General features: G+C 40.3%; 1 protein-coding gene across 1 annotated transcript in view; it reads left to right on the top strand.

The window, feature by feature from the left end:
- The window catches only part of LOC139557323 (adherens junction-associated protein 1-like), a 75,701-nt gene that overhangs the window by 52,444 nt on the left and 7,924 nt on the right, over nucleotides 1–15,333 (top strand). The window contains exons 3-4 of the mRNA XM_071371981.1: nucleotides 14,211–14,298; nucleotides 14,456–14,698. Of these exons, the coding sequence (XP_071228082.1) occupies nucleotides 14,211–14,298; nucleotides 14,456–14,698 (331 nt within the window). The remainder of the gene's footprint in view (nucleotides 1–14,210; nucleotides 14,299–14,455; nucleotides 14,699–15,333) is intronic.

Raw genomic sequence — 15,333 nt, 5'->3', positions numbered from 1 at the left:
TTGTGCATATCTCTCCTATGTGCAAATCTTTATGCCAGTCATTTTACTTAAGGCCCTCGATTTACATATACAAATCAAATGGTGTTTGTTTGTTGATAGTGAATTGCATTTGTGGATAGCGATTTACATTTATGGATTGGTGATTTACATTTGCAAATACATTTGCAAATGTTGATCCCATATTGTTGATCCCATATTGATCCCATATTAAATGTTGTTACCGAAAATTACTGTCCGTTTGATGTACAAAAGCAATGTGTGATTTTATGGTGAAGTCTCTCCATGCCGCGAACACATGAAGTTGACTGGCTATGCACATTAGATTTACCATTTAATGAAATCAACGAAGATGCTTGGCTTCTTTAATGGACTATGCAGGTGGCAGTAAAACCAGAGTCATGTTTAATTATGTATGACCTAGAACTATGTTAACTGACATTTCCCATTGGGTAGATTTACATGAATGTCATACAATCACGTTCCCACTGCAGAGGGCAACCAAAGGGTCCGCTGGAATATATTGACCACTAAACTGTACAAGTGTTAAAACATCTCAAGACATTGTGGTTTATGGACATTTGGCCAGATGTGGTAAATGCCAATAAATAACTATACAGTAGGATGTCATTGAACATACAGTGCCTTCAGAAAGTATTCATACCCCTTGACTTGTTCCACATTTTGTTGTTACAGACTGAATTCAGAATGGATTAAATATATTTGTTTTCTCACTAATCTACACACAATACCCCATAATGACAAAGTGAACACATGTTTTTAGAAATTTTGCACATTTATTGAAATACATGTTAGAATCACCTTTGGCAGCAATTACAGCTGTGAGTGTTTCTGGGTAAGTCTCTAAGAGCTTTGCACACCTGGATTGTACAATATTTGCACATTATTATGTTTCAAATTCTTCAAGCTCTGTCAAGTTGGTTGTTGATCATTGCTAGACAGCCATTTTCAAGTCTTGCTATCGATTTTTAAGCTTATTGAAGTCAAAACTGTTACTCGGCCACTCAAGAACATTCAACGTCATCTTGGTAAGAAACTCCAGTGTATATTTGGCTTTGTGTTTTAGATTATTGTCCTGCTGAAAGATTAATTTGTCTCCCAGTGTCTGTTGGAAAGCAGAGTGAACCATGTTTTCCTCTAGGATTTTGCCTGTGCTTAGCTCTATTCTGTTTCGTTTTATCTATAATAATATTTTGAAGATAAATACACAACGCAGAGGATGAGAGGACGAGAGTACTAATGGTCAATAGGGAATTGTCAATGTAAATAATTGGTCTTCAGTTCAACACCTGTTCAGAATCTGTGGAATGTCAGTCCTGTACTCAGAGCTACATGTGCCACGTTTTCATTGGTCTGTACATTGAGTCTGGAGCAGGATACTTATTATTGTTATTTGGCCATTGGCCCAGGTGCACTGCAAGGACTTCTGATTGGTCAACCCCAGGCTAGGGTGGGGGGTTATAAATGGCATCCTGTTCCTTTGTTCTGTGGAGAAAAGCTGAGGACAGGGGAGGCTGAACATCCACCTCCCAGCATAACATCTATGATTTGCCTTCTCAGATACATCTATTTTTCTCCCCCTGATTTGCTTTGGACTTCAACTGCTAACATATCCTAAAAAACTCCCTAATCCTTGCCGATGACAAGCATACCCATAACATGATGCAGCCACCACCATGCTTAAAAATATGAAGAGTGGTACTCAGTGATGTGTTGTGTTGGATTTTCCCCAAACATAATGCTTTGTATTCAGGACATAAAGTTCATTTGTTTTCCACATTTCTTGCAGTTTTGATTTAGTGCCTTATTGCAAAGAGGATGCATGTTTTGGAATATTTTAATTCAGTACAGGCTTACTTCTTTTCTCGCTGTCATTTAGGTTAGTAAACCCTCAGTGTTTTCCTATCAAAGCCATTAAACTCTGTAACTGTTTTAAAGTCACCATTGGCATCCTGGTTAAATCCCTCAGTGGTTTCCTTCCTCTCCGGCAACTGAGTTAGGAAGGACGGACGCCTGTATCTTCATAGTGACTGGGTGTATTGATACACCATCCAAAGTGTAATTAATAACTTCACCATGCTCAAAAAGATATTCAATGTATGCTTTTGTTATTTCCTTGCAGGCATTTGAAAAACTCCCTGGTCTTTGTGGTTGAATCTGTGTTTGATATTCACTGCTCGACTGAGGGACCTTACAGATAATTTATGTGTGGTGTACAGAGATGAGGTAATCATTCAAAAATAATGTTAAACACTATTATTGCACTCAGAGGGAGTCCATGCAACTTAATAGTGTATGTGACTTGTTAAGCACATTTAAACTCATTAACTTATCTAGGCTTGCCATATCATAAGGGTTGAATACTTATTCACTCAAGACATTTTAGCTTTTCATTTTTAACAAAAAAAATACATCTCAAAAGACAATTCCACTTCGACATTATGGGGTATTGTGTGTAGACCAGTAACACAACATTTCAATGTAATACATTTTACATTCAGGCTGTTACACAACAAAATGTTGAAAATTGGTGTGAATACTTTCTGAAGGCACTGTTTGGCATAGTGAAATGGGAAACGGCCATACTTCTACAGTAGACTGTATCTTAACTTTTAGCGTTGACCCAGTGGTACAGATGTTTCACTTCATATGAACCCAGCCCCATCCAGACCTATTCAGCTGAATTTTCTCAGACTGTGCGGAACACGCACTCATGACTCCATTCTATGTGCACCAAAGTTACAATCTGTTAGTTTGAAAGCCTAACACTGTAAGATCATATTTTATAACTTAGCTAGCCATGTAGGCAATAGAATAAGCTTTGAAATTATGCCCACCTGACCTGTTTTGCAATTTATAATGGAATGTTTTTGGATTACGTAAACAACAACAGAAATTGTGTGTTGGTGGGGATGCAGGGCTGTGTTCGAAACAGAAAACTACCAGCATGCTTATGTTCCTCAATGGCAAATCTAGGAGAGCTCAAAAACGTACCTTATAGTTGAAGAGTGTATGTTCTAAGTTTAGGTTTAAAACAAATAACTGCCCATTTTTCCTTGTAGATCAGAAAATGTGTGTCCTTGATTTGGTTAACACCACAGTATCAAATCAAATCAAATATATCTTCCCTTCTTACATCAGCTGATATCTCAAAGTGCTGTACAGAAACCCAGCCTAAAACCCCAAACAGCAAGCAATGCAGGTGTAGAAGCAAAGTGGCTAGGAAAAACTCCCTAGAAAGGCCAAAACCTAGGAAGAAACCTAGAGAGGAACCAGGCTATGAGGGGTGGCCAGTCCTCTTCTGGCTGTGCCGGGTGGAGATTATAACAGAACATGGCCAAGATGTTCAAATGTTCATAAATTACCAGCATGGTCAAATAATAATAATCACAGTAGTTGTCGAGGGTGTAGCAAGTCAGCACCTCAGGAATAAATGTCAGTTGGCTTTTCATAGCCAATCATTAAGAGTATCTCTACCGCTCCTGCTGTCTCTAGAGAGTTGAAAACAGCAGGTCTGGGACAGGTAGCACGTCCGGCGAACAGGTCAGGGTTCCATAGCCGCAGGCAGAACAGTTGAAACTGGAGCAGCAGCACGGCCAGGTGGACTGGGGACAGCAAGGAGTCATCATGCCAGGTAGTCCTGAGGCATGGTCCTAGGGCTCAGGTCCTCCGACAGAGAGAAAGAAAGAGAGAATTAGAGAGAGAGCATACTTAAATTGTAACCACTAAAGCTAGTTAGAGCTAGTTTGACCACCAGAGGGATCTTTGAGAAGCATTTGATTGCCTTCAATAGTGGCTGTGCTAGAGAATTTAAAAACTTTTTTTGTAAGAACATAGTATATGGGACTGATTTTAAGAAATGTTGCTTAATTAATATGATTAATATTATGTTGTTTCTATTCCAAGAAAAATGAAAAACCCTCAGGGTTTCCGTTAGGATGAAACTGAAAATATGGCACTGTACAACGTGACGGTCGAGAGTAGGCTACAATATTAAGTGCATAACATTTCCACATGAATTAATTATCTTTGAACGACAGGGTCCTGAAAAAGGGACGTTTCGTTTTTTGATGAGTTTATAATTCTAAATTAATAATAATAATCGCTTTGTTTAAGAAATAACAATATTTTGGATATTATTTTGTTTTCAAATAACGTAAAATGAGCAAGAAAAAGGCCATTCTTGAACATGGGGTGAGACATTGCTACTAATTTGTAAATAAAGCCAGTGTCACGTTCGTCGTAGTGAGGAAACCAAAGCGCAGCGTGATGTGAATACATCTTCTTTAATGAAACGAAGAACACTTAACAAACTAATACAAAACAACAAAACGAACGTGAAGCTAAGTATAACGATGGCAGAGATGCAACATCTCATAGACAATCACCCACCAACCAAACTGGAAAATGGCAACCTAATTAGGATCCCCAATCAGAGACAACGATAAACAGCTGCCTCTGATTGGGAACCAATCTAGGCCACCATAGACCTACATAATGCCTAGACTACACACACACACCTAGACATACCCAAAACCCTAGACAAAACAAAAACACACATACCACCCTCGTCACACCCTGACCTAACCAAAATAATAAAGAAAACAAAGATAACTAAGGTCAGGGCGTGACAGATAGTTTGTTATTTAGAATGATTCTGTTTTTAGAGGGACAGAAACCAAAAACCTACAGTCATCTCATGGGTCTCCCAGTCAAGGCCAGCACAGATATTGAACCAGCATCTGTAGCAACATAGCTTGCACTGCGATGCAGTGTCTTAGACCGGCTCTCAGGCGCTGTACAACATGACTGGTCGGGAGTAGGCTACAGAACTACAGTAAGAGCAAAATAAATCTAACATTTCCACACCCTAATTGTAGTCTAAGTTTCTCTTAGTGTAACAACAGTTTTGGTTAGTAATACTGAAGCCGTGCACAATTATCAGTTTCTATTTAGGTTTATGTCACCCATTCATTGACAGTTAGAGACACAGTAGCGCCTTGGGACCCAAAAGCATAATCAGTGCTCTAACTCCCCCTTGCGCTGGTCTGGAGCAATGAAGTAGTGACGCAGGGTACTGTACTAAACCACAAGTCCCGCAGCATAATCTTAAAACTTTTTGTTGAGCAACCACTGTAATTTGTTCCTGAATATATACTGCAAATCAGTTTCACAAAAAATGTATAACAATTTTCTGGCTCATGAATAGCTATGACTAAGGTCACTTTTTTGTGATTCTGTGTTCTGGCATATTTATCAGTATGTTCCACCTTTTTGCCTAATCACACATGGTTCCCAACCCATATCTCCACAGATGGCCAGGTTTGGAGTCACTTTGTGCACACCAAGAAGGCAGCAGATTGCTCGGTTTCAAACATTGTTACAATTAGTACGCACTTTGGATCCTCATACCCCAGCAGCGTAGTCCATCACCGGACACACACAGGATTTATACAGCTGAGAATAAGCACATTAACCAAGATCCTTACATAGGTAGACCTAAAGGTAGACCCCAATGCTCTGCCTGCAGAATCTACCAGTGATCTAAAGGTCATGTGTTCATCCAGAGTGAAACCAAGGTATTTATAGAGCACAGTGTAGAATAATGGGGTTGTACCAAAACAAAAGTTGTGTGCACTTCTCTGCACTCCCTTCTTTATGAAATGATCAATCTGGGTCTTCTCTTGATTTAACGCTAGTCTCCATTTATTACACCATCAATTAACAATATTCAACATATTCTGGAGGTCATCTTCAGTTTCTGCAAGGAGAACTATGTCAGCAGCATACAACAAGATGCCCAGGAATATATCCACAACTTCAACATGTTTGATTTGTAGGGCTAAATCATTAACATGTACTGGAAATAAAGTGGGCGAGAGTGCGTCTCCCTGCTTTACACAGTGAGAAGTTGGAAATCAGCCAGTCCTTACGTCATTGGCACTGGTCACCTTAATAATGTTTACATATTGTTTTACCCACTTCATATGTATATACTGTATTCTGGCTCTGTAACTACTTCTGTAGACACCTTTACTGTTCATATACTGTCCATGTCTATACACACAATCATATACATGCACTGTATATATTTATATTCCAGGCTCTGACAATGCTCATTCTAATAGTTATATATTTCGTATTATTTTGGGGATTTGCGTGTATTGTTTTGTATTATTAGGTATTGCTGCATTATTGGAGCTAGGAAAATAAGCATTTTGCTACACCCGCAAAAACATCTGAAAAATACAGTTGAAGTTGGAAGTTTATATACACCTTAGCCAAATACAGTTAAACTCAGTTTTTCACAATTCCTGACATTTAATCCTAGTTAAAATTCCCTGTCTTAGATCAGTTAGGATCACCACTTTATTTTAAGAATGTGAAATGTCAGAATAATAGTAGAGAGAATGATTTATTTCAGCTTTTATTTCTTTCATCGCATTCTCAGTGGGTCAAAATTTACATACACTCAATTAGTATTTGGTAGCATTGCCTTTAAATTGTTAAACTTGGGTCAAACAATTCGGGTAGCCTTCCACAAGCTTCCCACAATAAGTTGGGAGAATTTTGACCCATTCCTCCTGACAGAGCTGGAGTAACTGAGTCAGGTTTGTAAGGCCTCTTTGCTCACACACGCTTTTTCAATTCTGCCCACAAATATTCCATAGGATTGAGGTCAGGGCTTTGTGATGGCCACTCCAATACCTTGACTTTGTTGTCCTTAAGCCATTTTGCCACAACTTTGGAAGTATGCTTGGGGTCATTGTCCATTTGGAAGACCCATTTGCGACCAAGCTTTAACTTCCTGACTGATGTCTTGAGATATTGATTCAATATATCCACATAATTTTCCATCCTCATGATGCCATCTATTTTGTGAAGTGCACCAGTCCCTCCTGCAGCAAAGCACCTCCACAACATGATGCTGCCACCCCAATGCTTCACGGTTGGGATGATGTTCTTCAGCTTGCAAGCCTCCCCCTTTTTCCTCCAAACATAACGATGGTCATTATGGCCAAACAGTTATATTTGTGTTTCATCAGACCAGAGGACATTACTCCAAAAAGTACGATCTTTGTCCCCATGTACAGTTGCAAACCGTAGTCTATTTTTTTATGGCGGTTTTGGAGCAGTGGCTTCTTCCTTGCTGAGCAGAATTTCAGGTTATGTCGATATAGGACTCATTTTACTGCGGATATAGATACTTTTGTACCTGTTTCGTCCAGTATCTTCACAAGGTCCTTTGCTGTTGTTCTTGGATTGATTTGCACATTTCGCACCAAAGTACGTTCATCTCTAGGAGACAGAACGCGTCTCCTACCAGAGCGGTATGACGGCTGCGTGGTCCCATGGTGTTTATACTTGCGTACTATTGTTTGTGCAGATGAACGTGGTACCTTCAGGCGTTTGGAATTTGCTCCCAAGGATGAACCAGACTTGTGGAGGTCTACAATTTTTTTTCTGAGGTCTTGGCTGATTTCTTTTTATTTTCTCATGATAGCAAGCAAAGAGGCACTGAGTTTGAAGCTAGGCCTTGAACTACATCCACAGGTACACCTCCAATTGGCTCAAATGATGTCAATTAGCCTATCAGAAGCTTCTAAAGCCATGACATCATTTTCTGGAATTTTCCAAGCTGTTTAAATGCACAGTCAACAGTGGATGTAAACTTCTGACCCACTGGAGTTGTGATACAATGAATTATAAGTGAAATAATCTGTCTGTAAACAATTGTTGGAAAAGTTACTTGTGTCATGCACAAAGTAATGTCCTAACCGACTTGCCAAAACTATAGTTTGTTAACAATAAATGTGTGGAGTGGTTGAAAAACATGTTTTAATGACTCCAACCTAAGTGTATGTAAACTTCCGACTTCAACTGTAAGTGTACGTAACCAATATAATTTAAATAGATTTAATGTAATATCAGTGAAGCACCTAGGTGCCCAGTAACAGGCTCTGACAATACTTGTGCCTTTTTCTGATCATTATTCTTTAGTGATCCTGTGGCCCACTGTGTGAAGTAGATTTAAGCCTCCAGATGCTGGCTGATTGTTCCCGGTGATGTTGTGCTAGCTCCGCTCAGCTCTCTCAAAGCCGCGCAGATGGAGCTGTCAGCTTCATTATGGATATGAGATGATTAAAACTGCCGTCCATCCTGCTGGCTGATCGCTCAAGTCTCGTTATCGCGTTCTGAAGTCGAGAGGTTAAACGAGGCAGTGGGAGTCAATAAGTAAAAATGAAATCCCACCAAAAATGTGATGAATGCATCGAAAATGTATAGAACCTGCTGCAGCGGCTAATTCAGGTCTTGTTATCACACTCTGAAGAGGTGAGGTTAAACGAACAGTCAGTTAAATAAGCAAGGCCAGAATCCACCCGAAGCACATATAAAATGTACGTTAAGTACAGTACTCGAGTGCTTCAGTTAGGTATCTATATTTAAAGAGGTATGCAAATTTGGCAAACGCCACGCCACCAATGCTACATTGTGACCTCTGAGAGCCTTGTAGAGGTGTAGGCTACAATAGAGTGAGAGGCTCTTCAGGCACAGAGAGATAAACTTTCCACACTGGTTACCATGGCAATCTAATAATCTCACCATTACTCTATATTGACTCTCGATAAGCTGGGTAAAAATGAATTTTCTTCCCGAGCGTTAAATCTGGACTTAAATGCTGATGCCTGGTGACAGCCATGCAGAGTCGAGCCTTCTGATTTATAGAAACTCGGCCAAGAGGAGATGAAGAGTAGCCAGAATGAACAGATGCTGTTTTACTTCATGTTTCCAATGCTCAGCTCTTTCATGGCTGACATCTCCTCTGAGAGGAAAAGGTGCACTACTGGCAAGCGACCATTTGAAAAACCTTTTGTTGTTTCTGTATTGGCTAGCTAGACTCCAACACCTTATTCATCCAAACAGGTCAGGAGATAGCAAATTGTTCCTTTACCCAATGTCAACTAGAAATATGAGGTGTTGGTGTACCTATTTTAGAATGCAATCTCTAACAGCAAATATTCACAGTGCACGTCATTTGTTTGTTTGACACAAATTCAGACAGCATGAAGAAACATCAATATCAAGTCAGATAATTGAGTGGGGAGGATATACGAGGGATTACGGTTGAATACATCACACTCATAAAACTTTCTCTCTGTTATGTAGTCCCACTTGTTGGTGGCAATCCCCTTTCTGTACTTAACCTCTCTGGGGTGGGTGGGACACAATCGTCCCACCTGGCCAATAGCCAGGGAAAATACAGAGTGCCATATTCAAATAAAATTATATGAAAATCAAACATGTAAGATACCAAATTAAAGCTACACTCGTTGTGAATCCAGCCAACATGTCAGATTTCAAAAAGGCTTTTCGGCGAAAGCATAAGATGCTATTATCTGATGATAGCACAACAGTAAACAAAGAGAGTAGCATATTTCAACACTGCAGGCACGACACAAAACGCAGAAATAAAAATATAATTCATGCCTTACCTTTGACGAAAATCTTTTGTTGGCACTCCAATATGTCCCATAAACATCACAAATGGTCCTTTTGTTCGATTAATTCCGTCGATATATATCCAAAATGTCAATTTATTTGGCGCGTTTCATCCAGAAAAACACAGCTTCCAACTTGAGCAACGTCACTACAAAATATATCAAAAGTTACATGTAAACTTTACCAAAACATTTCAAACTACTTTTGTAACACAACGTTAGGTATTTTTAAACGTTAATAATCGATCAATTTGAAGACGGATGATCTGTGTTCAATACAAAAAGAAAACAAACTGACACAACCTTTTTGGAAATGTGCCTCTCTCAAACAATTTACTTCAAGTGACCCTCATTTACAATGGCCGTACTTCTTCATTACACAAAGGAATAACCTCAACCAATTTCCAAAGACTGGTGACATCCAGTGGAAGCGGTAGGAACTGCAAACAAGTCCCTTAGAAATCTGGTGTCCCAATGAAATCTCATTGAAAAGACAGTGACCTCAAAAAAATAACAATTCTGAATGGTTTGTCCTCGGGGTTTTGCCTGCTACATAAGGTCTGTTATACTCACAGACATGATTCAAACAGTTTTAGAAACTTCAGTGTTTTCTATCCAAATCTACTAATAATATGCATATCTTATATTCTGGAGATGAGTAGCAGGCAGTTGAATTTGGGCATGCTATTTATCCAAAAGTGAAAATGCTGCCCCCTACCCCGAAGAAGTTAAAAAGTGACTGCCTATACAAAGCATTGATTCGATGAAGAAATTGTTCTGTCAAAATTGACTACAAAGTGTAAGTAGGATAATTTTGGTCATAAAGTCAGCCTCATCTAAAAGTTTGAAACATCCGTGCATCACAACAGGTAAATTAAGTTTAGGTGTTAATTTGACGATGTTCATTTGCCAACTAACATGGGGTGAACAGCTGCAGTGATTGCTCTCTATCCAATAGCATAGAGAGTGAGACAGACCTGCCCATCAGCTCCGACTTTGTTTAGATAAGACAAAACATTGCAAATTCTTTTCCTTGAGAAATACTGCACCAACACCTTAATTAGATGTAAAATTGCGCAACTAAAACATCCTTGGCAAAACCATAAAAACAAATCACAGATTTCTTGAGTTATCTTAGATTAATTCTGCGCAGAATCGGTCAGGAAACACACCAAGACTGAAATCTTGTTTTTCTATTGTGCAATTGAAAGACACACATGCCAATCGTTGTGTTCAGTGGCTCTTTAACACTAGAAGAAGTATTTCATAGCCAACTGTCCCCAAATGAAGTACAGGCATGCATGACAACTGCATTTACTGGTAAGTAACAAAATCATTGGAACTTGCGCAAGAGTCTGACCAAATCTCCTCGACTGTCAAAGTTTGCTATCTAGAGTGATTGAATTATGCAGTGCTGCCTTTGACATTGGGAGAAAAGGTGTGTGGAATAATTGGCTCTGATCTCGCGCTCTCTCTCTCTCTCTCTCTCTCTCTGTCTCTCTCTGTCTCTCTCTACGTCTCTCTCTACTCTCTCTCTCTTCAGAAGCACCCTCTCTTCTTCTGTAAGTGTTTTAGATTGCTCGGTGACTCAGTGGAAATCAGGTCAGATTGACACTTTGACATCAGCGTTAATTGGCAATTGTGAGCCATCAGCAGGCTTCGACAGAAGGTTTCCCCTGCCCCATCTCTCCCTTCCCTCCCCGCTCAGGTACCACGTTTGGGAGGATGGATTGGAGAGGGGCAACGGGGAAGAGCGGAGGGGATAGGGGGGTTAAGTCTCACTGCATGTCAACCCTCACACTCTCCAGGAAGTTTAATGCATTATAAATGAGGGACAGATTCCGTACATTTGCAATGGGTGGGAGGAAGGGAGGGCTGGCTTGCTCTCCACAACATCTCCATTCACAAATAGGGGCTATTCCCACATTTTTCATGAGCTTTAATGCTGCTAGCGGACGTGGGCTGTACGGCGGCATTAGGCCTTAATGCTCAATGGCCATTTAGAATGATTGCCTTATAGCTTCAAATAACTCCTTGCTTAGAAACTGAGTTCCACATATTTTTCCTTTGCTCGGCAATGGTTGGTTATGCTTTTGTTATTGAGGCAATTTTGGGAGGACAAACCCGCTCAAAAGCAGTTCCCGCACAAATGGTCTGATAACAGTTTAAAATCGATGCCCACAAGCAATTCAAATAGCCAGGCTATGAAATTGAGCAAGGGTCAAGGGTCCCCTGTGATGGGAAGCTAAGCCAATGTCCATTTATAGGGGAGAACACAGTTTCTGGTTCAAAAGTGGATGGCTTCATTACTAAATCCACTGTTTGCTTCTGGTACCATTGACTTAACAGGTGAGCGTTTTCAGCTTGATGTCAGTGTTCCATCTCATTATCGAGGTTGGCAGTATGTTTTTTGTTGTTGTTGCCAATTATGAGTTATAGTGCTGCTAGATTTTTATCAACTGGCTGTGGAGTTTTGCCACAGGCTTTTATCCACTACTTTTTAATTAACTGTATGTGCATACACATAGGTACTGTACAGTATATATGTATGTTAAGGTCAATGTGTTTGATAAACTATTTACATCTGTTGCTGATATTATTTTATATTGTTCTCCTTCTGGGCTGGGCTAGGTAGTCTTTAATAAAGGCAGATAGTGAGATTTTCTTAAAATGCCATGCTTGTCAATGGCATGTTCATCAAACTGTCAAGACCATGAAGGTGAAAACCTCATTTATTTCTCTCCGGGAGCTTTGGTGTGCCCAAAACTCTGCTGACACAGGGGTCAGTAGCTCTTTCTATCCCTCTCTTATTCTCTCTCTTTCCCATTCTCACTCCCCCTCTCTTTGTCTGGCACTGATTCTTCCAAACAAAACCTAACCCAGCACCTCTAAAGCAAGGTGACTGCTAAAGGTGATTTTTCAGCCTCACTGCTAGAGCACAATGCGTTTGAGCTAGCAGGACCAATTTTTTCTCCCTTAAACTGGCAGTTCTGGACAGGGATAGAGAATCATCTGGACTGTCTCCCGGTTGTGTCAGTGGAATCATTATCTGACATTATCTTGTCTTGTTAATGCACTGCCCTAAAAGTAGGTTATAATGAGACCTAAGACTGTATTTGTATGGCCAGGGCTTCAGCCTGATATGAATTTGGTATAAGCTGGACATCTGCCAGAGAAGCCTTTCATGCCGACATGAATGTAAAACGAAACAATTCTCCATGGAGACGTGGACTATCGATCCATGATCTATTATCCATGAACTTGGACAGGTGTTCATTTATTACTCCACACTTTCAACTTAAGCCTTGATGTCAGCCAGGAAGGGAGGCAGGGGAGTGAGCAAGAGAGAAAGATGCAAATGACTGCCAGATAAGTTAATGTGTCTTTGCTGCAGAGGGACTGATTGTGGCGAAGGAAGGGAGGCATTCCTGAGAGCCAGAGAAATCATTAATCCAAGGTTGACCTGGCTGCTTTGTGCCCTGCCCACAGAAGTTTGTTATCCAAGGGAATGTATATGCACAATGAGGGAGCTAGCATTTTACAATGACTGAGTGGCCGCTCCTTTTGAACTATCCCGAAGACTAACTAGACTGGATCAGCAGACAATCACCTGGCTGATGAGGGTTTGGATGTATAGGCCCGCAAGGACGTTTTCATCATGAAGAACTTGGCGTTCTGCTGCATGTGGCCCACTCATTGCTGGTGATTACCTTATTCCTCCAAAACTGAGGGATCAGCACCTTGCAGGGTTCTCCAGGGTTTTAGTAAAACAATACAGTGTTTTGTAGTTCAGTCATACGGAATTATTCGAACCAGCAAAACATCTGGAAGTCCGCATCTGTTTTTCGGCGTTGTGCAAAAGCAAGGCTGCGATTGGTGGATGGAGACTCATGGTTGGAGGTTTGTGTCACAATAAGCAGAGAGGTGGCACCACTGTGAACCATGTTATATGCCCTGTAGAAATGTGCAAATGTTTTTGTTTGTTCTTATTAGCGCCTTGGTACACATTAATTGATACTGTGGCGGATGTTTTTTCAAAATTCTAAATATGTTACAGGATCCTAGGCTTATTATATTTTTTACAAAAACTTCTGTAATTGGAGAAAGTAACGGGAAAGTAATGCTGCTTTGAATGTTGATAACCCCAATTTTGAGTTGGAACATAGCTAACACAAAATATGAACTTAAAAACTGTCTGGGTTCATCAAAAACAGCTTAGGCATGGATAACATGTACATTTGTATTTGAACTGAACTATAGGTTATTTTGAGGTAAAGACTGAGATTAAGTTTTGACAAGTGAAAAGTATTAGTTCTTTTAATTCACTTATAGGAAATCAGGGAAGAGTTAAGAAACTCAAAGTGAGGTTTAAGGTTCCCACCAGTTCAGGAGAAGTTGTAAAAATGTTGTACAAAAAAAGATAACTAAACTAATATGCAGGTGGTTGGCTTTGATTGAATACTTTATAGATCTGTTAAATAATGAAGAGAGTATGATCAATACCTTCACAGATATCTTCCTCTGACCTTCAGTAGATTGCCCTTGGTGTTATGTGGAGCGCATATGGTTATTCAAAAACATCCTTAAAATGTTACTAGTTTTCTGTAACATGGCAAATTACTACCGGCCTTTAAAACCGTTCCATTCGTAACTAAGCGCTTCTTTGTGTTTTGTGTCCTTCTTTCTTTGCAGGTCTGGCAGTTCACCAGATTATTACAATCACTGTGTCTCTCATTATGGTCATCGCAGCCTTGATAACTACGCTTGTCCTTAAAAACTGGTAGGAAAGATTCCTTTACTTTGCAATTACTTCCTGACACACACACAACACATTGCTTTTGAAAGTTTCAATTAAGCTTTTACCAGAGCCACTCATCCACAGTGGTACAAGGTATGATTTTATGTTTGTTTCTTGTCTTTGGTACGTGTTTTTGTAGCTGTGTACAGTCGGGGAATGGCCGTCACAGTAGCCATCAGCGGAAGATCCACCAGCAGGAGGAGAGCTGTCAGAACCTGACCGACTTCACCCCTGCCCGCGTGCCCAATAAAGTGGACATCTTCACCGCCTACAACGACAGCCTGCAGTGCTCGCACGAGTGTGTGCGCACCGCCGTGCCCGTCTACACAGACGAGATGATCCAGCAGACTCCTATATACAAGACCACCTATAACGGAAATAGGTACGCCGGCTTTAAATTGCTCTCAGCGCTAGGTTTCTGGGTCAGTTTGATCACTGTTTGTGTAAGTGCTTCCCTCTCACTTTTGGGTTGGTTATTATGAGCAGTGTTGGGGTCGTTACTCAAAAAAGCAAATATATTACCTGTAACTCGTTACTTCTTTCAACAATAACAAATTACTTTACTTATTACTCCCTGGGAAAAGTAAAACATTACCCCCCAAAACGTTGTGCATCCTCACACAATGTAAACCTTATGTAGGCCTATACACCAACACAAGTAGCCTAATAATGAGCAACACAAAAAAGAGGGGTATTCTACCGTGGATAAGGGCAGCATTTCTGCTACATACCCAGCTACAAGCTTGTTTAGCTCTCACAGCCTGTCCTCCTCAAAACAAGCTTTGATTGTTTGGATGAGGTAGGCCTACAGTCATCTTCAGCAGAAGTGGTCAGGCCTTGGGGTTCTTTCGCTATGGGTTTTGTCTTGGCGTGTTGCTTTTGAAGGTGCTTCAAGAGATTGGAGATTGCGTTTCTAGCAGTGGAGAGGTGTTTCTCTCCTGGGCACAGTTTACATTTTACAGTTATATTCTTGTCATTTTGTCATCCTACCAAATCAAAGTAATGGGAGTACTTCCA

The sequence above is a fragment of the Salvelinus alpinus genome, chromosome 28, assembly GCF_045679555.1.
Source record: "Salvelinus alpinus chromosome 28, SLU_Salpinus.1, whole genome shotgun sequence".
Classification (NCBI taxonomy): domain Eukaryota; kingdom Metazoa; phylum Chordata; class Actinopteri; order Salmoniformes; family Salmonidae; genus Salvelinus; species Salvelinus alpinus.
Note: the sequence above shows the minus strand (reverse complement) of the source record. Positions and strands in the feature narration are given on the sequence as shown.